Source organism: Phyllobates terribilis, unplaced genomic scaffold (genome assembly GCF_046119375.1).
Source record: "Phyllobates terribilis strain yellow unplaced genomic scaffold, ASM4611937v1 Scaffold_4__5_contigs__length_816908805, whole genome shotgun sequence".
NCBI classification, from domain to species: Eukaryota; Metazoa; Chordata; class Amphibia; order Anura; family Dendrobatidae; genus Phyllobates; species Phyllobates terribilis.
This window is the reverse complement of record NW_027362764.1, coordinates 229476258-229501605: the sequence shown is the minus strand read 5'-3', so window position 1 is coordinate 229501605 and position 25348 is coordinate 229476258. Positions and strand designations below refer to the sequence as shown.

Here is a 25348-nt window from a genome sequence, read left to right as displayed (position 1 = left end):
TGTTTTCCATTTCCTAATGTTTGTTCTTGAAATTATTATTCTTGGAAGGTAGGATTTCTCTTTGTAAAAGGTCATAATTAAATCAACAGTTGTCTTTGAAAATGAGATTTACCTCTATGACAGGAACATTTTCTTTAAGCTCTGATGTGTGCGCAGCCAATAAGCCAATGACCCTCACCACCTTCGCACGTCTGAAAAAATGAAGACAAAAAAGCTTAATGACAACAATTAGTAAGGTCAGTAAGAAAAGACTTCTCTGTGATAGAACAACATGCTGCATGTAACTTAATGGTTCATAATAATTCTATGTAATGGGAAACAAGAAAGGTGAATCAGGAAGCAATGCATCATGGTGTAAAACATGTACTGAGAAACCAACAAGAAAAAAGTATTAAAGGGAACAGGGTCAGGTCCCCTGACACTTTTGAACTGCATCCATTCAGGTATCCCAGTAAGGTTTTTATTGTTTTATGGAACTGCTCATTCACTCTTCAACATTGAAATTTCAACAATAAGAAGAAAAAGTTATGAAAATAAGAAAATCACAGGATTGACAGGCATGCTAATGATCTGCAAATGAATTAAAATGGAAACAAAATAAAAAACAAACAAACAACATATTAAGGCTTTTTTAACGCTTATACTTTCATGTTTCAGGAAACAACACATGCACATAGTCACAATGGTAAAATCCCACTGCTACCTTTTGTATTGAAGCATCTATTGAGCCAGTTTAATGGTCATTGTGAAAAAAGGAATGAGCAGGGTCAGATGAGACATCACCTATTGTGAAAGGTGGGATCCTTTCTTAATCGGCTAATTATAGATGTGGTACCTGTCATTATAATCCTGCCTCTACTGATAAGAAAACTCCCATAAACTCTTCCTGAAAAGCACAGTAAAAAAGCCTCAGCGGTCAGTCTGAAAATTGCAAAAGCAACTATTTTTTAAAAAAAATCTGATTGTAATATGAAATAAAAAAAAAAAAAATGTAATTTTTTTTTTTTTAAAGTACAAGTAAGACAGAAACTTGATTTAAGCAATATGTCATTTTCTGAGGAGGGCTTCCCTTTAAAACATTGACATTATTGATCATGTATTTTTAATCCAATATTCTGACAGTCAAAAAAAAAAATAAAAAAAATAAGGATCTGACATGTTCAATTTATCACTTGTTAATCCAGAAGTAATTTGGCCTGTAGATTTAGGTCACATTCACACATTCAGTATTTGGTCAGTATTTGGTCAGTATTTGTAAGCCAAAATCAAAGGTGGAACAATCAGAGGAAAAGTAGAATAGAAACACGTCACCACTTCTGTATTTATCACCCACTCCTGGTTTTGTTTTACAAATACTGAGGTAAAATACTGAACGTGTTCTTGAAAAAGAACGCAAGTTGGAGTGTTCGAAACGCGCAAGCCAATACTGTTTTAACCATATATGTAATTATTCTCCAGGTGGTATGCGCTCCCGAAACACAGTAGGTAGGATGCGGTAATATATTGAATAACCAAATTTTATTAACATAGCATACAACGAGTTTCAGCCCTTATGAGCCTTCTTCAGGTATCTTCTTCATAAGAGCTGAAACGTGTTGTATGCTATGTTAATAAAATTTGGTTATTCAATATATTACCGCATCCTACCTACTGTGTTTCGGGAGCGCATACCACCTGGAGAATAATTACATATGTGGTTTCCTGTTGAAACACCTTGAGTGCTTTCACAAGTGCCAAAGATTGTGCTGCAAACCGTGAACAGGAGGAACCTACAACTAACCCACCCAGTGGGACTATTGACAAGTTTATTATGACATCAAAAAGGTGAGTGCAACCAGCACTTATTTAATATATATTTGAATCTTGATACTGCTCTCTCTCCCCTCTCTCCACTTTTCTTATTTTATATTTTACTGTTTTAACCATGGAATCTGTTTTTATGGAATAAAGTTTTGTCTGCTGCACTTTCAGAGCTGGAATTCCTCCTTTTTTCCCCTGCAATTGGCTGGCGTGTGGTTCCTCGTCTATTCCGTGCTTCGGGACACCTAAGTCAGGGTGAGCAGGTATTTGCTTTCTTTTTGTAATGACTTTTATGCATGTGCAAAAAATCATCGTTCTGTCCGCACATTGTCCCGTGCATACAGCAAATGTGCTGCAGATAAGGTAACACTGTAGGAGGACAGAGTGATTGAATGAACCATTGTTCTGTCGCCATCACTGGTACGCCGGTCTACGTAGACGGGCTAGTAGTAAATGACTGCCGGCTGACATGTAAACAGCTATAAAACTGGAGCCATCCATGATTGCTTCACTCAACACATCGCACCATTGAAAGTTTTGTTAGTCGGGAGGAGTCTACAGGCCTTTTCATACTAATCAGTAGCAAGCATTCATATGAACGCTTTATTCTCCAATTACTGGCTTGCAAAATGGGCCTCTAAATTGAGCAAATGATGAATATTTCCAGCAGCCATCATATTAGCACATTACATAACTTTCCTGTTGTATCAGAAGTCCATCCAGACAATATAAATACAGCACTCCTAATCATTACCATGAATATAAATTCCCCACATGGTAAATCTCATTTCCAGACTCTATTGGGGTCTTGTAATTAGAATTCTTCGCGTGCTGTGGGGTTTCAGTTTTGCATTCTTCCCATTTTAAATGCTCTTTCTACTTAGACACATCATTTTACCAAAAATCTAAAATCAAGTACTGAATAGCAAGGAAATGCACAAACTAAAATCTGAGCGGATGTTCACATGTAGCAGATTTGCTGTGGATTTTTCGGCAGCTTTTATTACTGCCAAATCCACGTGTAACATTGCAAGTGTGTTGCACTGAAAAGGGTTAAATCTATAATGAATTCTTCCCAAAGATCTGACATGATGCAGATTTTAAATCCAATAGCAAGTGTCAATTTACACACATTTTCTGCAATGTATAGCGGAGTTACTGAAATCTTATCTACTTAGCTAGTACTGTAATATGCGGCAGACTTTCCGCGAGCAACGTGTGCACATACCATAACAGAACATTTTCGGCAAGCAACGACTAAGCCTCTGGGGTATGAATCATTATCACAGTCCTGGAGTAGTGGGTCACGGACAGGTTTACAGCTACAAATATTTCTGTGGGTCATTCAATATTGTAAGGAATATAAGAATAACCACTAAAAATGAGTTTTCATGGACGAAAGTTGCATCAATTGTAGAAGAAGGTTGTCGCTACAGAATTAAAGCAGCTACTTTTGTAGAACTCATCAATGTTCTGCTGGAAATATCCACAAAGAAAACTCTGTACACTTATTCACACTTGCTGGCAATCAGGCCAAAAGTAGGGTCTTGAAAATTAATTTTTTTTTGTAAATCCAGCCATATCTGTCGACATCTGTTTAGGTTGGAGAAATTAGACTATGGGCCACAAGAGGGCGCTGCTATCCAGACCTTCAGTAATTAAAGCAAAATCAAAAGTTAACAAATTCTACTTCATAGCAGTTCATGAAAACATATGGAAAAATGTGATTAGATGTTGTATAATTAGAGGTTATATATTAAAGCTAGAGATGGCACAATTAGATTAGTAGTGAAAAGAAAGCATTTCTACTTACTATTACTAAAATGGAAAGGGATAAAAAAAAAATAAAATTGTTAGATCCAATAAGCTTATATTAAGTGTAAAAGAGAAGACCATAAAGAGAACCGGCTAAACATCAGAGGAAGCAAATTTAATTAACAAATCGATGATTTCATTTCCATTTAACCCTTAAGGTTGTTGTCCACTAACGGACCACCCCTGTTTAGCCCCTTAAGGATGAAGACAATTTTAGATTTTGTGATTTCATTTTTTCTTCCACTTTTTCCAAAGATGAAGCAAAGGTCAAACACGCAAATGTAATTGTTTCACTTGGTAAAATTCAAGCCCTTACCCACAAAGCAGCAAGGAATGGTTTCCCTACAATATACATAAATGGAGCCTTCCCGATACCAATCCCGCCACGGTCTATATACTGACCAGTGAATTCAGTTCAAAATACAGTCAATGACAACTGCCCAAAACCTTTCCCCTACATACTACTGTGATCTAATCCCACCATACCTCCCTACACACAACCTCTGATCCACGCCAAAACACAGTCTGCTCTGCTCGTTCCCTCCTCTCATCACTATCTCCATAATTTCTCCTGTGCTTCACCCATACTCTAGAACTTGCTACTCTACCTGATTAGACTCAAACTCGCCTTTCAACCCTTTAAAAGCAACCTGAAAACCAAGTACCTTTTTATACCCCAAAATAATCCTACCTCCACCACCCTACTACATAGGCACCTTCCACCCTCATCTATCTCCTCACCCCTTCTCCGGTTGACTAGACTATCTCGCCAGTTGGCTCCTATTTCCTTCATGTAGTTCAAGTTTATTGTAGTTCTTTTATCTTATCTGATGTACTTATATCAGTTTTCTTTTGTACAGCACCCTGCAATTAAAAGTGCTTTAAAATAAAAAAGAATATCAATAGTGTACACCATAAATGTCTGATTGCTGAGGGTAGAATTGTTGAAATCACAAACATTCACTGAAACAAAAAGGGATGTGTTTTCCGGTTGTCCAGTCAAAACCGACAAGTATGCAGTCACTGTGTGTGTGTAGCATCGTCGTCTCTGCCCCGTTCTAGGCAGAGACGCCGTCCCTCTCACCTCCCCGCTCCTGGCGCGGCGTCCTCCAGCGCTTCTCCCCCCGCTGCTTCTGGCACGCGCTCCTTCCCCGGCAGTGTGCTTAGGGCGCGCGCGCTCCCCCTCTCTTAAAGGGACCGCGCGCGCCGTCCTAAGGAGTCCCCGGCCAATTGCCGGAGGACCTCCCATATAAAAGGCACCTCCTCCAAAATGGAGGTGCCCGAGCAATGTTGTAGCACTGTTCACTACTCTGCTTCAGCCCTCAGGTCCCGTTGCCAGTTACCTGCCAGATACCTGCCAGATTCCTGCCAGTCTGCTGTCTAATTCCTGCCTGATATCCTGCTACCTGCCTGCTAGCCGGAGGTCCGACGGTCTGCCTTCCAACTTCTGTCAGTCTGTCTAAGGACCAGATTGCCCGCTCACCTGGGAGCGCACATCTTCTACCTGCCTGCTTGCCTGAGGTCCGACGGTCTGCCTTCCAACTCCTGTCAGTCTGTCTAAGGACCAGCTTGCCCGCTCACCTGGGAGCGCTCATCTGCTGCCTGTCTGCTAGCCTACCAGGAGGCTCTGCCGTCACGTGCTGTGACCACCCGCCTGTCCAGAGACTCCTGCCCGCTCACCTGGGAGCGCTCATCTGCTACCTGTCTGTTGGTCTTCCTGGAGGCTCCGCCGTCACATGCTGTGACCACCCGATTATCCAGAGACTCTCGCCTGCTCACCTGGGAGCTCACGTCTATCATCTGCCGCCACAGGTCGTACCAATCCTTTACCCAGAGACTGCCCCGGTCACTTGCCGTGACCTCCTGCCCGTTCATCCAGAGACTGCCCCGGTCACTTGCCGTGACCTCCTGCCCGTTCATCCAGAGACTGCCCCGGTCACTTGCCGTGACCTCCTGCCCGTTCATTCAGAGACTGTCCCAGTCACCTGCTGTGACTGCCTGCCCGTCTACCCTGGTCGCCACCCGCTCCCTTACAAGGACCGCCCCCTTGTATAGTAGCTCAGAGGTTCCGCCTCCCAGACCCGTTACAGTTTGCTCAGGCCATGGAACCCGGTGGCACCCAAGCTCCCTCGCTCTCAGACCTGTGTCATGAACTGTCCCGTCAGAGGTCCCAACAGGAGTCCATCCTGGGTCACCTGCGGAATGTCAATTCTCGCCTGGACACTCTGACTGCTCTGCCTGCAACCACCGCCAGTGCCATGACTCGCAATCCGGCAGCTCCACTGCCCACTAATAACATGGTATCCTACCCCGGACCCCGGCTTTCTGCACCTCCTCGTTTCGGAGGCGACTCCGCCCAGGCTCGGGGCTTCATAAATCAGTGCACCCTGCACTTTGAACTCCTGTCTCACCAGTTTAACTCCGACCGGGCCAAAATTGCCTTCATCATGTCCCATCTCACCGGAGAGGCCCTGGCCTGGCTAAATCCTCTATGGGAGAGAGGAGACCCCCTGGTGTCCGACTTGCCTGCCTTTCTCACGGCTTTCCGGAAAGTCTTCGACGAACCCGGACGGAAGACCTCATCCGCATCATCTCTGCTACGCCTCCGTCAGGGAAGTCTCACCGTGGGCCAATATGCCATACGGTTCCGTACCCTTGCCTCGGAGCTGGCCTGGGATAATGACGCTCTGGTTTCTGTCTTCTGGGAGGGTCTGTCCGGCCGTATTAAAGATGAACTTGCCGGTCGGGACATTCCTACCACTCTCGATGACCTGATAACTCTTGCCACCCAGATTGACCTGCGGTTCCAGGAGCGTGCCAAAGAGGTCACCCGTGAGAGGAGGTTTCCACGTCTAGCTCCTACTTTTCAGAAACCCGTCACTCCCTCCGTCTCTCCTCAGCTACACTCTCCTGAGCCTATGCAGGTCGACCAGACCAAGATGGTCGGTTCTCGCCAAGAATCTCGCCGAGCCGAGGGAAGCTGTTTCTATTGTGGCAGTATGAAGCACTTCATCCGTTCCTGCCCGGAAAAGCCGGGAAACGCCAGTGTCTAGGACCACTCGGAGAGGTCGTCCTAGACAAAAGTAAGCCCTCTCCGTCTCTGACCTTACCGGTCTCTATTGCTTGGGGAGAAAATCGTCTCTTTGAACTCGCCCATCTGGATTCTGGAGCTGCTGGAAACCTCATCTCCCAGTCTCTGGTAGAGAGATACCATATTCCCACCAAGTCCCTGGCTGAACCATTGTCAGTCGCCTCCGTGGATGGAAGACTTCTCTCGGAGACCATCCTGCTCGTCACCGAACCCATAACCCTGCAGGTGGGAATGCTGCACTCTGAGGAGATCTCATTCCATGTGCTGTCCGGACTTTCTCACTCCCTGTTGCTAGGTCTACTTTGGCTCCAGACACATGAACCCGTATTGAACTGGCGGTCCGGTGAAGTACTCCGATGGGGTCCTGACTGCCATAGGACCTGCCTGGTCCCGGTCCGTCCACTTCGCCCTCAGCCTACTCCAGCTAACTTACCTGGTCTCCCGGCTCCCTACTGGCCCTATGCGGACGTCTTCGGTAAGAAGGAAGCTGAGACGTTGCCACCCCATAGGCCATACGATTGCCCGATCGACCTGGTACCTGGCACCACTCCTCCCCGTGGGCGTATCTACCCGTTGTCTGCAGCCGAGACCCGAGCCATGTCTGAGTACATTGAAGAGAATCTGGCTAGGGGATTTATCCGAAAATCTACCTCCCCGGCTGGAGCCGGATTCTTCTTTGTCAAAAAGAAAGACGGCTCGCTACGTCCCTGTATTGACTACAGAGGACTTAATCTCATCACGGTAAAAAACAAATATCCCCTGCCACTCATCTCCGAATTGTTTGACCGTCTCAAGGGCGCCAGGATCTTCTCCAAGCTGGATCTACGAGGAGCGTATAATCTGGTCTGTATCCGTCAAGGAGACGAGTGGAAGACGGCATTCAATACCCGGGACGGTCACTACGAGTACCTTGTGATGCCCTTCGGTCTCTGTAATGCTCCCGCGGTCTTTCAGGAACTAGTCAACGACATCTTCCGTGACCTCCTGTACTCCTGCGTAGTGGTATACCTGGACGATATCTTGGTCTTCTCTCCGGATCTCCCCACACACCGGAGGGATGTTCGTCAGGTCCTGCTTAGGCTTCGGCAGAACCACCTTTACGCCAAATACGAGAAGTGCCTCTTCGATCAGACCTCCCTTCCGTTCTTGGGCTAGGTCATCTCCCAAACAGGTCTGCAAATGGATCCCGAGAAGCTCTCTTCCGTTCTAAAATGGCCTCGTCCTGAAGGTTTGAAGGCGATACAGCGATTCCTGGGCTTCGCTAATTATTATTGTCTTTTCATCCCACACTTCTCGTCTCGGACTGCTCCCATATCTGCACTTACCCGTATGGGGGCTAACCCCAGGACATGGTCGCCTGAAGCCGAGGAGGCCTTCCTTTCCCTAAAGAAAGCCTTCGCCTCTGCTCCCGTCCTGCACCGTCCGGACTGTAATAAACAATTCTACCTGGAGGTTGATGCCTCCTCCTCCGGAGCCGGAGCGGTGCTCACCCAGAAGTCTTCTACCGGGAGAATGGTAACGTGCGGCTTCCTCTCCAAAATCTTCTCCTCGTCGGAGCGCAATTACTCCATTGGAGACCGGGAATTGCTAGCCATCAAATTGGCACTGGGAGAGTGGCGCTATCTGCTTGAAGGGGCTCTCTACCCGGTAATTATCTACACGGATCACAAAAACCTGGCATATCTCCAAAATGCCCAGAGACTCAATCCTCGCCAGGCCCGGTGGTCGTTGTTTTTTGCCCGCTTCGACTTCATTCTTCATTTCCGTCCGGCGGACAAGAACGTCAAAGCTGATGCCTTGTCCCGGTCCTTCCTGTCCTCCGATCAAGAGGAGGAACCTATGCACATCATCGACTCCTCCAAGGTGATGAATGTGGCCCCCTTGGATCTGACTCGTCTTCCACCCGGTAAGACGTTCGTAGCTGTGCCAGATCGGGAGAGGGTTCTTCGCTGGGGACATTCTTCTAAACTAGCTGGCCAAAAGAAGACCTTCCAACTTATTACCCGGCATTACTGGTGGCCTACCCTGCGTAAGGACGTGGTAGACTTCGTCGCGGCCTGTTCATCCTGTGCCCGTAACAAAGTTCCCCGACATCTACCTGCCGGCCATCTCCTGCCCCTTCCCGTACCTGCTGCTCCTTGGCAACACATCGCTATGGACTTTATCACCGACCTTCCAGTTTCTGCCGGTTGTACTGTCATTTGGGTTGTCGCTGACTGTTTTTCTAAGATGGCCCACTTCATTCCCCTGCCTGGTCTTCCGTCTGCACCCGAGCTGGCTAAAGACTTTATCTGCCACATCTTCCATCTCCATGGTCTGCCCCTCCACATCGTGTCGGATCGTGGGGTTCAGTTCACCTCTCGCTTCTGGAGAGCCACATGTAAGATGCTGGACATTACCCTGGATTTCTCCTCCGCTTACCACCCTCAGTCCAATGGTCAAGTGGAGCGGATCAATCAGATCTTGTCCAGCTACCTCCGGCACTTCGTTGATGCTCACCACTCGGACTGGGTGGATCTCCTACCATGGGCCGAGTTCTCTTATAACAACCATGAGAGCGAGTCCTCTTCCAAATCCCCGTTCTTTATAGTCGGTGGCCAACATCCCCGGATTCCACTTCCTGTCTCCGTTTCTGTGGACAACCCTGCTGCGGAGTCTCTTGTCAGCGAATTTTCTACTATTTGGGAGAGCACCAGGTCCGCTCTTCTTCTCTCCTCTGAGCGGATGAAGAGATATGCTGATAAGAGACGTCTGGATCCGCCCCAATTCCGTCCGGGAGACAAGGTTTGGCTCTCATCCAAACATGTGCGGCTCAAAGTACCCTCCTACAAGTTGGGCCCTCGATTCATCGGCCCCTTCGAAGTCCTCAGGCAAATTAACCCTGTGGCCTACAAATTAAAACTCCCGGCCACCCTACGGATCCCCAACTCCTTCCACGTATCTCTCCTCAAACCCGTTGTCTTTAACTTTTTTTCCAAAAATCCAGGTGCCCCTCCTGCTCCGGTTTCCGCTGATGACATCTTTGAGGTAGAGAGTATTCTGGCCTCCAAGAGGGTAAGAGGAAAAACCTTTTTTCTGGTAGATTGGAAGGGGTTTGGTCCTGAGGAGAGAACTTGGGAACCCAGGGAGAACATCAACGCCCCGCTTCTCCTTGAGAAATTTCTTTCTGGCCAAAAAAAGAGGGGGCCTAAAGGGGGGGGTACTGTAGCATCGGCGTCTCTGCCCCGTTCTAGGCAGAGACGCCGTCCCTCTCACCTCCCCGCTCCTGGCGCGGCGTCCTCCAGCGCTTCTCCCCCCGCTGCTACCGGCACGCGCTCCTTCCCCGGCAGTGTGCTTAGGGCGCGCGCGCTCCCCCTCTCTTAAAGGGACCGCGCGCGCCGTCCTAAGGAGTCCCCGGCCAATAGCCGGAGGACCTCCCATATAAAAGGCACCTCCTCCAAAATGGAGGTGCCCGAGCAATGTTGTAGCACTGTTCACTACTCTGCTTCAGCCCTCAGGTCCCGTTGCCAGTTACCTGCCAGATACCTGCCAGATTCCTGCCAGTCTGCTGTCTAATTCCTGCCTGATATCCTGCTACCTGCCTGCTAGCCGGAGGTCCGACGGTCTGCCTTCCAACTTCTGTCAGTCTGTCTAAGGACCAGCTTGCCCGCTCACCTGGGAGCGCACATCTTCTACCTGCCTGCTTGCCTGAGGTCCGACGGTCTGCCTTCCAACTCCTGTCAGTCTGTCTAAGGACCAGCTTGCCCGCTCACCTGGGAGCGCTCATCTGCTGCCTGTCTGCTAGCCTACCAGGAGGCTCTGCCGTCACGTGCTGTGACCACCCGCCTGTCCAGAGACCCCTGCCCGCTCACCTGGGAGCGCTCATCTGCTACCTGTCTGTTGGTCTTCCTGGAGGCTCCGCCGTCACATGCTGTGACCACCCGATTATCCAGAGACTCTCGCCTGCTCACCTGGGAGCTCACGTCTATCATCTGCCGCCACAGGTCGTACCAATCCTTTACCCAGAGACTGCCCCGGTCACTTGCCGTGACCTCCTGCCCGTTCATCCAGAGACTGCCCCGGTCACTTGCCGTGACCTCCTGCCCGTTCATCCAGAGACTGCCCCGGTCACTTGCCGTGACCTCCTGCCCGTTCAGAGACTGTCCCAGTCACCTGCTGTGACTGCCTGTCCGTCTACCCTGGTCACCACCCGCTCCCTTACAAGGACCGCCCCCTTGTATAGTAGCTCAGAGGTTCCGCCTCCCAGACCCGTTACAGTGTGACTGCAGACTTATGAATCTCCCCAGCACATGCACTGTGCGCTGCAGGGATTCACCGGTTTCTGACCCGAGACTGGAGGGTATGTATGAGTTATACATTCTCCAGGCCAGTGGGTGCAGTCTAATTCTCTATACACTTGTATGGAGTGAGGCCACGCCCCGTCTAGTGACGTTGACAGCCAGTTGGCACCGCCTCGTTCTATACAAGTGTATGGAGCGAGGCCGTGCCCACTGGCCGGGGGCATGAATAACTCATACATACCCGCCGGTCCTGACTCTGAAACCAGGGAATCCCTGCAGAGCACAGTGCGTGCACTGTGGGGGAATTCATAAGTTTGCAGTCACGCAGAGTAACTGCAAACTTATCGGTTTTGACTGGACAACCCCTTTAAATGTAACCAAACGTTACAAGAGTCAAAAGGTACAATAAGTAATAAACATAGAAAAATTGCAAAAAAATTATGTAAATTTTTACTTACATGTCCCAATTTGGTGCCCCACGTAACTGCTGAATAAGAGATGGGAACTGTAATGAAAAAAATAAGACTTGAAAAAAAAGAATTTACTAAAAAAAACAAAAAGCATAAAAAATGTGAAAATAATATTGGGAAAGAACAGTTTGAAAAAAAAGGCTTCATACCACTATATGACTAGAAATGACGTAGTAGTCTGTGAAATTCTACAGTCCTACCAGTAGTGACACTTATAGACCAAAAGGAAATGGTGGAATATAAATAACCTGAATCAATAAATGAGTTAATGCTTTGCATGTGAAAATTGTATTTTCCAGCAACAGGAAATCCCTTTTTTTCTGCCTAATATATTACTATAATATTAAAAGTGTTCCTGAAAGAAAGAAATTCAATAATCCAGCTGCACAGTCTGGGAGTTGGCGGAAAGCAGGATATTGTTCCATTGGATTTACAGCAATCTCATTTGAAGGAACGGTAACACATAGCTGCATTACGATTCTTATTTTATATGGTAATTCAATATTATATGAGTCAGGTGTTTCATGCCATACTAAAAGAATAATAGAATAATAATGGTGGCTCACAATCTGGGAGTTGATTAGTCTGGTGGCCACCACCTTATGTCCTGATACAGTGCACAAGTAGCAAAGTAAATTAAGCTTTGCCCGTGGTGCCACCTTCTCCGCCGAATCCAGCAAGGAGCTCAGTTGTGTAAGAAAGTTGGTCCATTCAGGTTCTTTAAAAGAGGCGAGTTTTTCTCCTGTGAAATCAGAGCAAACAAAAGAACCAATTAGACAGACAAGTCAGCGTTTATAACGTTCCATGTAGGGCTCATATACAATTCACGTTTTGGGCTGCCCTAACCGAAATGAAGATACTTGATCCGATAATATAAAGAAGCAGTTTTTATTCCACAACGCGTTTCCACGCTGGTCTGGTGTCTTTCTCTAGTGTACATACCAGCTGTAATGTAGTGCTAAATCTATCAAAATACATTTCACAATTTCCTTGGCCATTCCAGAAACTCCGGCATTATCTAGCACCAAGAATAAGCAGGATAATGTCCAGGAGAATACATGGATACTAGAGAAGGACAAACTGATTTCATGAAAATCAAATGTGTAGAGTTTTTATGAATTCTCTGAAGGTGCTAAATTTGAACAGAATGGGATTTGCTTTGTGTGAATTCTTCTAAAATGGCCATCACCATTTCACAGATTGCAGAAAACTGCATTAGCCAGCGAAGGATGGAGAGCAATAAATTGCTCATTAGGAATTACCCTAAGATTTTAAGTTCAGACAAAAACAAAAAGTTTATCACCCAATTGTAAAGCTACAGATGTATTACTAGGTCTAGATGTACTCCATAGCTATAGAGACATTGAAAGTAAAAGAAAGGGTATTAAACAAAGCAAAGCCATATTGTTCATTCAGTGATCATACAGTAATATTAGTCTAAGCTATGCTAAAATAACAGTAATCAGACAAATAAGTGTCCTACGTGATATAGGGAGCTGGTCTCGTTGGAAAGGTTTTGCATTTTACTGCAAGTAAAGACTTCCATCCAGCATTACAACTATCCTGCTGGTGCGCGGCATTACGCTGTCATTTTAGGTGCATTATGCCATTTCTTTGTTCATTCAATATTTGAATAATAGATGGAGGAAGGTATTTTCTGCCACTTTTCCATATTAAAATAGAGGAAGTTGCTTTATTATTTTACTTTCATTTATGACCTTCAAAGTCTCTATTTTTTTGCATTTGGTTAGAAGATGTCTCCTAATGTGTATAATCTGCATTCCAGAAATAACAGAATAATTCTTAGTTACACGTGTGTAGACATCCTAAATAATCACATTTTTCTATATTGTCACATGGACAGCACAAATATAATACAAATATAATTGGGAAGAAGCAATTTAAAGGAGAACTAACAAGCGCTAAGTAAAGTGGATCATGTGTGTGAACATCTGTACATGCACTTGAAGTTACCAGTCCCAAAGCCGGCTTTCTACTGCCCCATGACCACGCTTGATGAGAACAGGCCAAACTATTAAAATGCAGATCCGTATGACTTTTCCAGCTGAAAAATTGACAGCAAAAAAAAAAAATATATATATATGTTCAAAAATAATTTTTTGTGGGCACAGTTTGTATGCATGGTTTTTTTTTCGGCTTCATTTGATCCAGTAGTCAAATTTGAAGTGTTACTATAATATTATTGATTCTTTTTCCACATGGAAAACACATGGAAAAAAACAGCACTACTGAGCGTTTTTCCACTGAAATGAACATTAACTCGGACAACCTCTTTTCAATCACCTTGTTCCCCCCTTTTAAAATAATAACTGCTATACTCCCGTGCCCCTAAGGCCAATAAGCAGCCTCTTTACTCTCCCCTCCTCCACATGTAACGGATATCCAGAGGAAGCGGCTGCAGCTCTGACTTCGCCCGGATATCAGTTACTTTCGAAGGAGGGGAGAGTAATGGCCACTGATTGGCCTCAGGGATCACGGGACATAATATATCACACGATCCCCGGGAGACCAGTAGTGACACCGCTGGAATGGCACCAGAAGCGAGTATAGTTGTTATTACTTTAAGGGGGAACATAGTGATTGAGAAGCGGTTGTACGGGAAGTGGACAACCCCTTTAAGCTTAAAGAGTAATTAAAGTGTATTTTCATGTGGGTTTTGTAGCAGAATCTGATCCAAAATCCACATAAAAAAACACCTCAGTGTGAACTAATCTAAATAAATTAGCAATAATGTTTTGGATCGAAGCATTTTAGACATCGGAATGCTCACAAAAGACATGACCAAATACAGAAAAAAACACAGATGGAAGAAAAATAGAAAGTTTTAAATATTACTGCAACATTCTGGAATTGAGCAGCTGAGGAACAAAGCTAAAGAGATCCTGTCATGTGGACTCCGGTCTCTGATCTGCAGGCGGGATGTAAGCTGATCAGACGGATAGACATTATTGTGGGACTCTATTCATTCACATCCGTGAAGTGTGTGGCTACTAGTTGTGACTACAGACAGCCATTTGGACAAGTCGGAGCACATCATGTCCGATAGAATCGTCTGTGTTAATACACAGAACAATAGCTGTCGGCACGCAGAGAATTCACACAAGCTGCACCAGCAGCCACTTCACGATCCAGAAATCGGCACAGCTAGGACTACACGCGTTGTAGGTCCAATATTTTTTGATAAACATGTGAAGATAGACGTGTACATGCAAATCTTCCAGCCATTCTAGGTACGGTTAACTGGTCACGAGTAAGAGCATTGTTTCTTTTAGCAAGAAACAGGGCTCTTTTTTCATGGCCAACAATGATCAAAGATGTCTGAAACTGTTGATTTCAGCAAGCACAATCACATGGATAAAGAAAGGGCAGCTTGTCCCTTAGGGAATGTTCACATGACATTTCTTGCAGGCGTGTTTGGAGAGGGGCTGCTCTGAAAACCGCCTGAAGAAGAGCTTGGAAAACGCTCAAAAGAATCTTCCTATTAATTTCTCTGTAAAAACCACATGCTGTCCATATGTGCAGGTTTTTATACGTCTTTTAACCTGTAGGCAGTAAGCCAGACGTGAATGTAATGCTATTTACCTGCAGATTAATAGTATATCTACAGGGAAATACAGTTTCTGGACATAACAGCTTCCTTTTAAGCCAATACCTATCCTATTTGTGTGGCTAAATATCCAATGTTAGTAATCTAGAATCTTTTATATATCCGATGTCAACACTGATGGCTGGGATTCCTCTAAAAGGTTCAGCAAGAGCTATAACCTTGGCCGCACTAAATATTTCATAAAGAATATCAAGAAAGTACAGCAAATAAAAACAAAGTGGAGGTGTTGCTCAGAGTAGTAATCCTTTAAAAGGGGTTATCCCACAAACATTAATAACTTATGGGTTACTACGGTAAGAGCGTGAGGGTCCGACCCACTGATCACAAGAAGAGATTTCCCTATTCTTTTGAACAGCAGTGGTCCCAGCAGTCGGACCTCCACCAATGAGAGGATAGGTGATAAATATAATTTGTGGCGTAACCCTTTTAAATTGTATTTTTTTTGTAATAAAAAAGGTTCAATGCAGATTTTACAACTGGAAATTAAGAAGTAAAACAAAGTCTTACCTGAATGTGCAGGAAGGGATAATGTTTTGCCATCAAATCTTAACGGAGTTGGTTTAATAATCTTGAAGGGAGGAAAAAAAATAGACTTAAATAATTGAATGCTTTTGTAAAATTTCTAAAGTTTACCCCCACTTAAATGGTTATTCCCCCAAAAAATCAAAGTTCTCTCAACACCCATACATAAGGCATTAATTTGCTGATTGCTGGGGGTCCAGCTGCTGGCAGATAGAACCATCCTGAGTGAGGAGCTCGGCAGTCCTGTCGTGAGTGGAGCAGAGGTAAGCATGCTCAGCCTGTGCGCCATTCATTTTTATTACATTTTTTAGGAGTGCTGGATAAAGAGTACAGCTCTTGGCTTTCTCGGTCACTACGATAGACAATGAGTGAGATTACCCATGTGTATTTCTGCTGCATTTCAGTGGAGGCTGCAGAACCCCCTTTTAAGAATTTTAGAGCTCCCATCTCAGGTCCATGGATATGAGATAACTTGATTTTTTGGGAATAACCCTTTAAGCTCTCCCAGCTTGATCTAACATTTGGCGTGAAGAGACATTAATGTTGTTGCAGAGGTAACTGCAAGATGCCCAAGCAAGTATCATACATGGGGCCCATTAAGTAGGCTTCATACAGTTGCCTTGGCAATGGTAGGGTTACTCCACAAATCTTGTCAGATCAGTGGGAAGAAAACAGGGCTTCAGTAAGGGGACAATTTTCTAATGGAGCTCACAGGATTTTATTTTTTGCCCCTGAACACTGAAAATCCTCACCCCAGAGGAACAGACTATATGAAATTCTTAACTATCTGAACTATTTGAGTACAAATATACAGACATACAATAGTTATCACACCAGCGTGCTGGACCCCTTCCTAAAATAAAACGTCTCAAATATGTGAACAGAGACTGTCTATAAATATAAACCATCAAAATAAAATACCTTTGGGTTGTCTATAATAGGCGACACAATAAGATCTGAGTCTGTGAATAGGAGACCTTTTATCTTCCTTTCAAGAGCCTCTTGATTTGTGAAGGTGTTCTCCACCTAAAAGACAAAATACAAGTTACAGGACGGAAGAAATAAAATTCATTATTCTGGGACAGAATAACAAACAGGAAAACAAAAATATAAAAGTGGCTAAAAAATGTGAGACAGGTAAAGCTTATCAAAACTCCAAACAATTTTTATTTTCATACAAGTCTTTTCAGGGGTGTTTTTTTTCCGTTAGATTTGTAACATGGTGTTTTTGAAGTCCTTTACTCAATTTATGCAATCCACAAAGTCTGGTTTCGCCTATTCTGGCACCTCAGGGTCTCTACAAATGGCGCTAGCAATCTATTCCAACCAAATTTAAATTTGTGCTACAAAAGTCAAATAGCGCTGCTTTTCTTCTGAGCCCTGTTGTATGCCCAAACAGTAATTTCTGACAACGTATCGCCACTTTTGGAAGAAATTGAATAACAAATTGTGATGTCCATTTTTTCCTAATACCCCTTGTGAAAATAGAAAATTTGGGACCAAAACATTTTAGTAAAATATAAACGTAATTTTTCATTTTCATGGCTCAATCTACAGTTGTGCTCAAAAGTTTACATACCCCGGTAGAATTTTCCTTTCTTGGCCTAGTTTCAGAGAATATGAATGATAACAAGAAAACTTTTTCTCCACTCATGGTTATTGGTTGGGTGAAGCCATTTATTCTCAAACTACTGTGTTTTCTCTTTTTAAATCTTAATGACAACCAAAAACATCCAAATGACCCTGATCAAAAGTTCACATACCCTGGTGATTTTGGCCTGATAACATGCTCAGAATTTGACACAAATGGGTTTGAATGGCTACTAAAGGTAACATCCTCACTTGTGACCTGTTCGCATGTAATCAGTGTGTGTGCATAAAAGCTGAGTGAGTTTCTGGGATCCACACAGACTCTTGCATCTTTCATCCAGCCACTGACATTTCTGGATTGAGAGTCATGGAGAAAGCAAAGAATTGTCAATGCATCTACGGGAAAAGGTATATGAACTGTATAACACAGGAAAGGGATACAAAAAGATATCCAAGGAATTGATAATACCAGTCAGCAGCGTTCAAACTGTGATTAACAAATGGAAAAGCAGGGGCTCTATAAAACCCAAACCATGGTCCGGTAGAAAAACACAAATTTCAGCCACAACTGCAAGGAAAATTGTTTGGGATTCAAAGAAAAACCCACAAATAACATCAGCTGAAATTCAGGACTCTCTGAAAACTAGCGGTGTGGCTGTTTCAAGATGCACAATACGGAGGCACTTGAAGAAAAATGGGCTGCATGGTTGAGTAGCCAGAAGAAAGCCATTACTGCGCAAATGCCACACAGTATCTCATCTACAATACACCAAACAGCACAGAGACAAGCCTCAAAACTTCTGTAACAAGGTAATTTGGAGTGATGAGACCACAACTGAACTTTTTGGCCACAACCATAAACGTTACATTTGGACAGAGGTCAACAAGCCCTATGATGAAAGGAACACCATTCCTACAGTACAGCACGGAGGTGGATCGCTGATGTTTTGGGGATGTGTGAGCTACAAAGGCACAGGAAACTTGGTAAAAGTTGAAAGACAGATGAATGCAGCACGTTATCAGCAAATACTGGAGGCAAATTAGCACTCGTCAGCCCAGAAGCTGCGCATGGGACGTACTTGGACGTTCCAGCATAACAACGATCCAAAACACAAGGCCAAGTCGACCTGTCATTGGCTACAGCAGAACAAAGTGAAGGCTCTGGAGTGGCCATCTCAGTCTCCTGACCTCAATATCATTGAGCCACTCTGGGGAGATGTCAAGCGCGCAGTTCATGCTAGACAGCCCAGGAATTTACAGGAACTGGAGGCTTTTTGCCAAGAAGAACGGGCAGCTTTACCATCTGAGAAATTAAAGAACCTCATCCACAACTACCACAAAAGACTTCAAGCTGTCATTGATGTTAGAGGGGGGCAATACACTGTATTAAGAACTGGGGTATGTGAACTTTTGATCAGGGTCATTTGGATATTTTTGGTTGTCATTAAGATTTAAAAAGAGAAAACACAGTAGTTTGACAATAAATGGCTTCACCCAACCAATAACCATGAGTGGAGAAAAAGTTTTTTTGTTATCATTAATATTCTCTGAAACAAGGTCATAAAAGGAAAAATTCTGCCGGGGTATGTAAACTTTTGAACACAATTGTATGTGAAATGGGGAGATGGGCTTCTGCAGTTCTAGCTTCTCAGGGACACTGCTAATGTGACATGGCATCTGTAAATCTCCATTCCACCAAAATCTGCACTGCAACATGGCTCTCCTTCTCTTCAGAGTGTTGCATTGGGCCCAAACAGTAGTACCACCTACTGACCACATATGCGGTATTGGTGTACTCAGGAGAAATTGTGTCCCTTTTTTTCCTATTGCTTCTTGTGAAAATACTCAATTTGGGGCAAAAGCAACATTTTAGTGGAGAAAAACGTGATTTTTCATTTTCACCATCATATGTTATAAATATTCAGTGAAGCACCTGATTACACCCCTAGAATCCCTTGAGGGGAGTAATTTCCATAAATGGGTCACTTGTGGGAGGGCTTCTTTTTGGCCACCTCAGGAGCTCTCTAATAGTGACATGGCGTCCACAGTCTACTGCAGCCAAGTTGGAGCTTCAAAAATCAAATATCTGTGATTTCATCCTGTCCAGGCTCTGCTGTGTGTCCAAACAGCAGTGTGTGAATTTATTTTCTGAATATTTGGTCTAGTAGATCGACAATTGGGATCAGGAGGGAAAGATTTGCTCTTTTGGGAGAGAATTATGCATTATGGTTGTATATATACCTTATTCCCTTTATCATTTTCCAATCCTCAGTTAAACTTAATGAACATTACTAATTTTTCAACTGTATTAATTAGGTTATTATGTATATGAGGTATTGCCACGTTTGGTCAAAATTAAATGACACATTGTGGGGTCGATTTACTCCCATTTCCAATTGTGAAAATGAAAAATTTGGGGCTAAAGCAACATTTTAGTGGAAAAGAATAGGTTTTGTAAATATCATTGAAAAAATGAAAACTGGCTTTTCCCCACTCGGCTTCCCCTAAAATGACAGATCTCTCATACACAAGTAGGGAGAGATCTGTTAATCAAGCTCATTCGAGATGCATTTTCAAGTAATGCTGCGGTTTTGCAGAGTAAAATATACAAGGCCGCAACAGTCAGTGTCTAATTCATGCTACTTGTGGCATGGGGAGCATGAATTTCCTGTCTGGTTCCCTTTAACATGGAGGAAAAAAAAGGCTAAAAGGCCCTGTATACATTTTGGTGAGATTGGCCAACCATCTAACATGTAAGGTGCCTTCCAACTCATCTCCCACGATCCCTTATGTTGGGGTAAAGGATCGTTTGATTTTTTCCTGCAAATCCACTTGTTCTATAGGCAGATAAGCCACGGTCGGATGACTCTTGAAATGGCTTACTCCCCTCTCCCCACACACAACAGCTCGGCAGAGTCATCATCTAAGATATATTGGCTTCTCAAGGTGATAAAGCACAGTGGCTCAGTGGTTAGCACTGAAGCCTAGCAGCGCTGGGGTCCTGGGTTCAAATCCCACCAAGGACAACATCTACAAGGAGTTTGTATGTTCTCCTCATGTTTCCGTGGGTTTCCTCTGGGTGCTCCGGTTTCCTCCCACTCTCCAAAGACATACTGGTAGGGAATCTAGATAGTGAGCCCCGATGGGGACAGTGCCCATAATTTCTGTAAAGCGCTGTGGAATTAATGGCACTATATAAGTGAGTAAAATAAATTAATTAATCATCAGACACTTTAGGCTGAATAAATTTTAATTGAATAAATATAAGGAGCAAAGGGATAATTAGTTTTAAAGATTGGAGAATAAAAACGGTTAATAATGACCTCACTAAATACGCCACTAGAGGATCAGACGGATGGAAACCGATAACGTACATTACAAATGGTCGCCTGTGCTTTCAAGTTACACCGCTGGATAATAGGTTGCACTAGATGGACCTGGGTCATTTTTTAAACCTTATTAACAATGTTACTTTGTGTGTAATTAATGCTTTTCTATTGCTGGTAAAATAAATTAATATGAGCTCAGGGCTAACCTGTAACAGAATTATAAAGACATAATAGTGGTTAATATTAATACAATCAAAACCATTTTGTTCTAAAATGTGAAGTTGCTAATTAGAGGAAAGTTGTTAAACACATAAAATAAGAAAAAATAAACAATTATAGATATTAAGGCAAATAATACAACATTTTTTACTCTGTTTGCAGCACCGAATAAGACATCACAAGTAGTAAAAGGGGCAACAGTGACCCCTGCAGCACAAATGCAGGTACTGCCTATCACCGCACCCAGGCCAATACCCAATGATTCACCATTTTGGCCATTCTTATAGAAACAACATGTATCTGCAGTTTATTAAAAAAACACAACAGATAGATTGAAGTAGAGAATGTGAATGCATCTATGAGATCTTTCTGTATATGTTATGAAGTAAATTAGCGAAGGTCACTTATTTCTTTAGGCATTAAAAAATGTACTCGGCACAAGCATAGTTATTTTGCAAATATAGAGTATATATTTTAAAGCTCATACATTTAAAAGAACGGTCTCATATTTGTTCCTGCTGCTTGCCGGTGGGTGATGCGGTCCTGAAGATTGACAGTTTGGGTCGGTGGCGTAGCTAAACCAATGCTCCATATTGCGCGCTTTCCAATGCTGTTAGCAGAGGCAGCTTTGCCTTTACAGGCAGCATCACAGAAGAGCAGGGGCTCTCTCTGAAGCTAACCAGATGCAGCTAGCTTCAGAACACCGCATGCAAGCTGCTTAGCAAATGGCTTGCAAGTGCTCATTCTTGTTAAAGGGAATCGGTCAGCAGGTATTGCTACCTCATCTGAGAGCAGCATGATGTACTCAAAAAGAAGCTGAATCCAATGATGTATTACTTAGATTACTGGGTGCAGCCATTCTGACGCATAGTTTTCAGATCTAGCATGAAGCAGAGCAGAGGAAGCTAACCCCGCCCACAGCAGACTCTATATATACAATGTCCATAGACAATGAGCTGCTTATCACAGGAGGGGGCAGTGTCCGACTATTGTGCTGCTATGTTCCAGCAATGATAAGCTCCAAGTGCTAAAACAATCATTGCAAGCAAACAAAACAAGCATGGAGCTTGATAAAAGAGGCATCCCTGAAATCTGTGTTTTAACCCCTACTACATGCGGTCTTCAGATTACATAGCAAAAACTTGCTGACCGATTCCCTTTAAGGAAACTGGCCGCTGTAGAGGTGAACTGTAACCAATACAACAAACTGTAAACTAAAAAAATAATATGCCTTTGTTCTTGAAAACAGAGAGGATTTTTAATAAGAAGTAAAATACAAAAATTGCTAGTTTTAATAAGCACATTGAAATTTCAACCATTTATGAATATAAGACAACCCCTCTAAAATTCATCAGTTTGAAGAAAAAAAGAGTTTGCAAAATGATCGTTTATACTGAAATATACATTTTGCCCATGTATCTCCAATCACTTTTAACTCTTTTCTTTGCACCTTAGAAGTTTTGTCAAAATGAAAAAAGCTGACAAAAGGAGTTCGGAAGAAGAGATTGATCACATGAGAAATCCTTGGGCCACTTGATCTGAAGATGTCCCATCAGAATAATAGGGAGGGGGCAATTTGCACACAGTTGAGGCAGTAAAGGACCACAGAAGGACACAAAGGAGAAAAGGATTGGTGGGGGGCCCAGACTTTTTTTACATATCAATTTTAAACTATGCTTTAAAGCATTAAATATTAGAACGTATAAGGACAAATAAGCCATAAAACATACAAATAATGCAATAAAAGAAAGCATACCATGAGCTTTGGAGCATCTGACGCTGCTAGCATAGACCGCTGTACTTTATCTTCTAGCTGCAGTAGCTTGCTGGCTTTGGTCGTAGCAGTGCTTGCTCTCGGGGTGGTATATGAGCTGCAAAATGGTCACAAGTCATCATCTTACACAGCTAAATATTGTAACCTATGTCTGGTAATGAACGGTTAGCATCACTGTATAAGGCCAGGTTCACACATCGTACATCACGGTACGAGTATATATGCCTATGAGGCTGTAGCGTTCCAATAGCTAATTGCTTACTACGTGTTACAATCATTGCTGAGAGGCGCAGGCAGACAGAAGAGGGAAGAAAATACAGATGACTTAACTATCCACTGGAATTTTGGATTAGGTCTATTCGCTATGCAGCACAATATCTTTTTTTTGTTTTGTGCCGTTTGATTAATAGGAGAGCGGACCGGTCCCTACACATGCTTTATTACTATGCTACGTTTTTTCTTAAGGGAGCATAGCCTGACATCAGTCCATATATTGGATAGGCCATCTAAGCTAATGGACGTGACCAGCAGGCTGTAAGTCAGCATGGTGCACTACACGTATCTGTGTGACTGATGCCTTTTATAAAGTGAGCACTTAATATCCCCAGCATCCAACCCACTCATGGATGATAGGTGTGTGAGGGGATGTTCTTCAGTATTTTGCACCTGTGCTGCCTCCAGAATATTCCACTGGGGCTTGTTTGCATCCTGCAGAAAACTGTATTTCACCATGTATTGTTAAAAATGTATTCCCATCTACTAGGTGTAATAATATTAGCAAACACCTCCAATTAGAAATGTAGCATAGTTCTTCTGATTCGCTATGTCGCTAACCCCATTGCATTAGCTTAGATATCCATGGTTATGGCCACTAACAAACAACTGTCACTATATGAGTGGTCGTAACCGTGGAAACCTAAGCTACTGCAATGCCCTGCACATGGGGTAAGCAACATGGCTTATCAAAATAACTATCCTACATTTCTAATTGGAGGTATTTGCTAATCATATTCTGATTACATATTGGGATTGATTCTTGCAGATGGGAATATCCCTTTAAGTATTGTTGCCTATGGGCAGCTTTTTACTTAAATTAGACAAAGACTTTAACCCCTTTCTGACATACATGTGACATACATGTACATAACAAGTCAAGTGTAGGTGCCTAACATGCTCAATTCTTGGGAAGTGCCATCTGCTGGTAACAGCAGTGAAAGTAGCCATCTCTGGTCACTGCTGTTTAACCCTCTTAAGACCCCCTTTAAACTCTGACAGCAACATTTAAATGTATCGATGGTGCAGCGCAATCCTTCTGGAACCCATCTGCCAACCAAACAGTAAACTCTACAAATAAAAGAAAAATAAAAAACTGCTACAATTACAATTGACATTGTCAGTGGTAGCACTCCCTTAAAAATGTAATAAGCTATGAAAACATAGTCTGTAACCTAGAAGGGCAGCAATAAAAATGGCAGCTTGTCTCACAAAAACAAGCCGTCGCACAGCTCATTGGAAGAAAAATGTAAAAAAAAAAAAGTTACGGGTCTCAGAAAATGGAGAAACACACAAACTAAAAAACAAAAATGTGGAATCGCTATTATCAAATTAATCTTAAGAATCATGTTGCGAAGTCATTTTTTTTTCTCACACAGCGAATGGTGTATGAACAATTCAAAAAAATAAATAAATGCAGAATTGTGCCATTTTTCACCATTTACATAACCATATATTGTACTGAAAAGAGGGAGAATGTAAAGTGAATGGTATCATTCAAAACTACAAGTCCTGCTAAAACAAATCCTCACACGGCTATTTTTGTACAAAAGAAAAAAAAAAGTTTGGCTTTGGGAAGAGGAGGAAAAACGATAAAAGTGGATATGGCAGGAACGGGTTAATGGCTTACTTTAGTCACATAGCAGCAAAATAATTAATCAATCTCATTATTCCCAAAAAGTCTTAAAAGCATAACAGTTTTTGCACTATGAAGACACAACCAGGGCTTGACAGAAGACATGAAAATGAACATTTCATGTGGATTAAATCTTTCCTAATGGTGTAAAGCAGGGTTTCCCAAACTGCGTCCTCACCGGCCACAACAGGTGAGTTTTTTAGGATTTCCTTAGTATTGTTCAGGTGAGAGAACCTGTGGCAATTTCCGATGCCTTAATAATAATTCCATCACCTGTGCAATACTAAGGAAATCCTGAAAACAGGACGTGTGGGGGGCCGTGAAGACTGGAGTTGAGTCAACACTGCTCTAACGTAAGGGGCTGATTAAGTTTGGTGCTACCACCTTTGCATGTAGTCTAGGTTAGAAAAGGGGTTAATACTTGGTGGTCTAGAGTAAAAGAAGGCTTACCATTATGCTTGGTGGTTGTCTAGTGTAAAATAAAGGGCTGATAGCTGGTGATTTTGGGTACATTGGTGGGCTGAATATTGTTTTACTAAGTGGTCTAGTGTTAAATAGCGGATTAATATCAGGTAGAAAAAAGGGGACTCCAGCATCGGGATCTGAAAAATGAATAAAAAAGTCGCAACTCCAGTTCGACCATAACTAGCAAATGTGCGTCAGACTGCTGTCCTTAATGATCACAGTGACTAAAGACGGCAGTCTGAAACGCCTTTGTTAGTTATGGTCAATACTGGAGTTGCGACTTTTTTAATCATTTTTCAATAAAGTGCATTTTTATCGATGCTGGAATCCCCTTTCTTATAGTTGGTTTTCCTGCAGCAACGCATGTTTTCCCGGCATCGGACCTTCATATGGGTGAGCTGAGCTTTCTTCCTTGCGGTTTATTAACCTCTTCAGTTTCCAAGAATCGTCATGAAG

General features: G+C 43.3%; 1 protein-coding gene across 7 annotated transcripts in view; it reads right to left on the bottom strand.

The window, feature by feature from the left end:
- The window catches only part of ULK4 (unc-51 like kinase 4), a 988030-nt gene that overhangs the window by 865545 nt on the left and 97137 nt on the right, over positions 1–25348 (bottom strand). For all 7 annotated transcript variants that reach the window (XM_073678125.1, XM_073678126.1, XM_073678132.1 and 4 more), the window contains 6 exons: positions 22501–22615; positions 16528–16632; positions 15592–15652; positions 12023–12198; positions 11445–11491; positions 113–191 (listed from right to left, as the gene is read on the bottom strand). In XM_073678125.1, coding sequence (XP_073534226.1) covers positions 113–191; positions 11445–11491; positions 12023–12198; positions 15592–15652; positions 16528–16632; positions 22501–22615 — 583 coding nt within the window. The remainder of the gene's footprint in view (positions 1–112; positions 192–11444; positions 11492–12022; positions 12199–15591; positions 15653–16527; positions 16633–22500; positions 22616–25348) is intronic.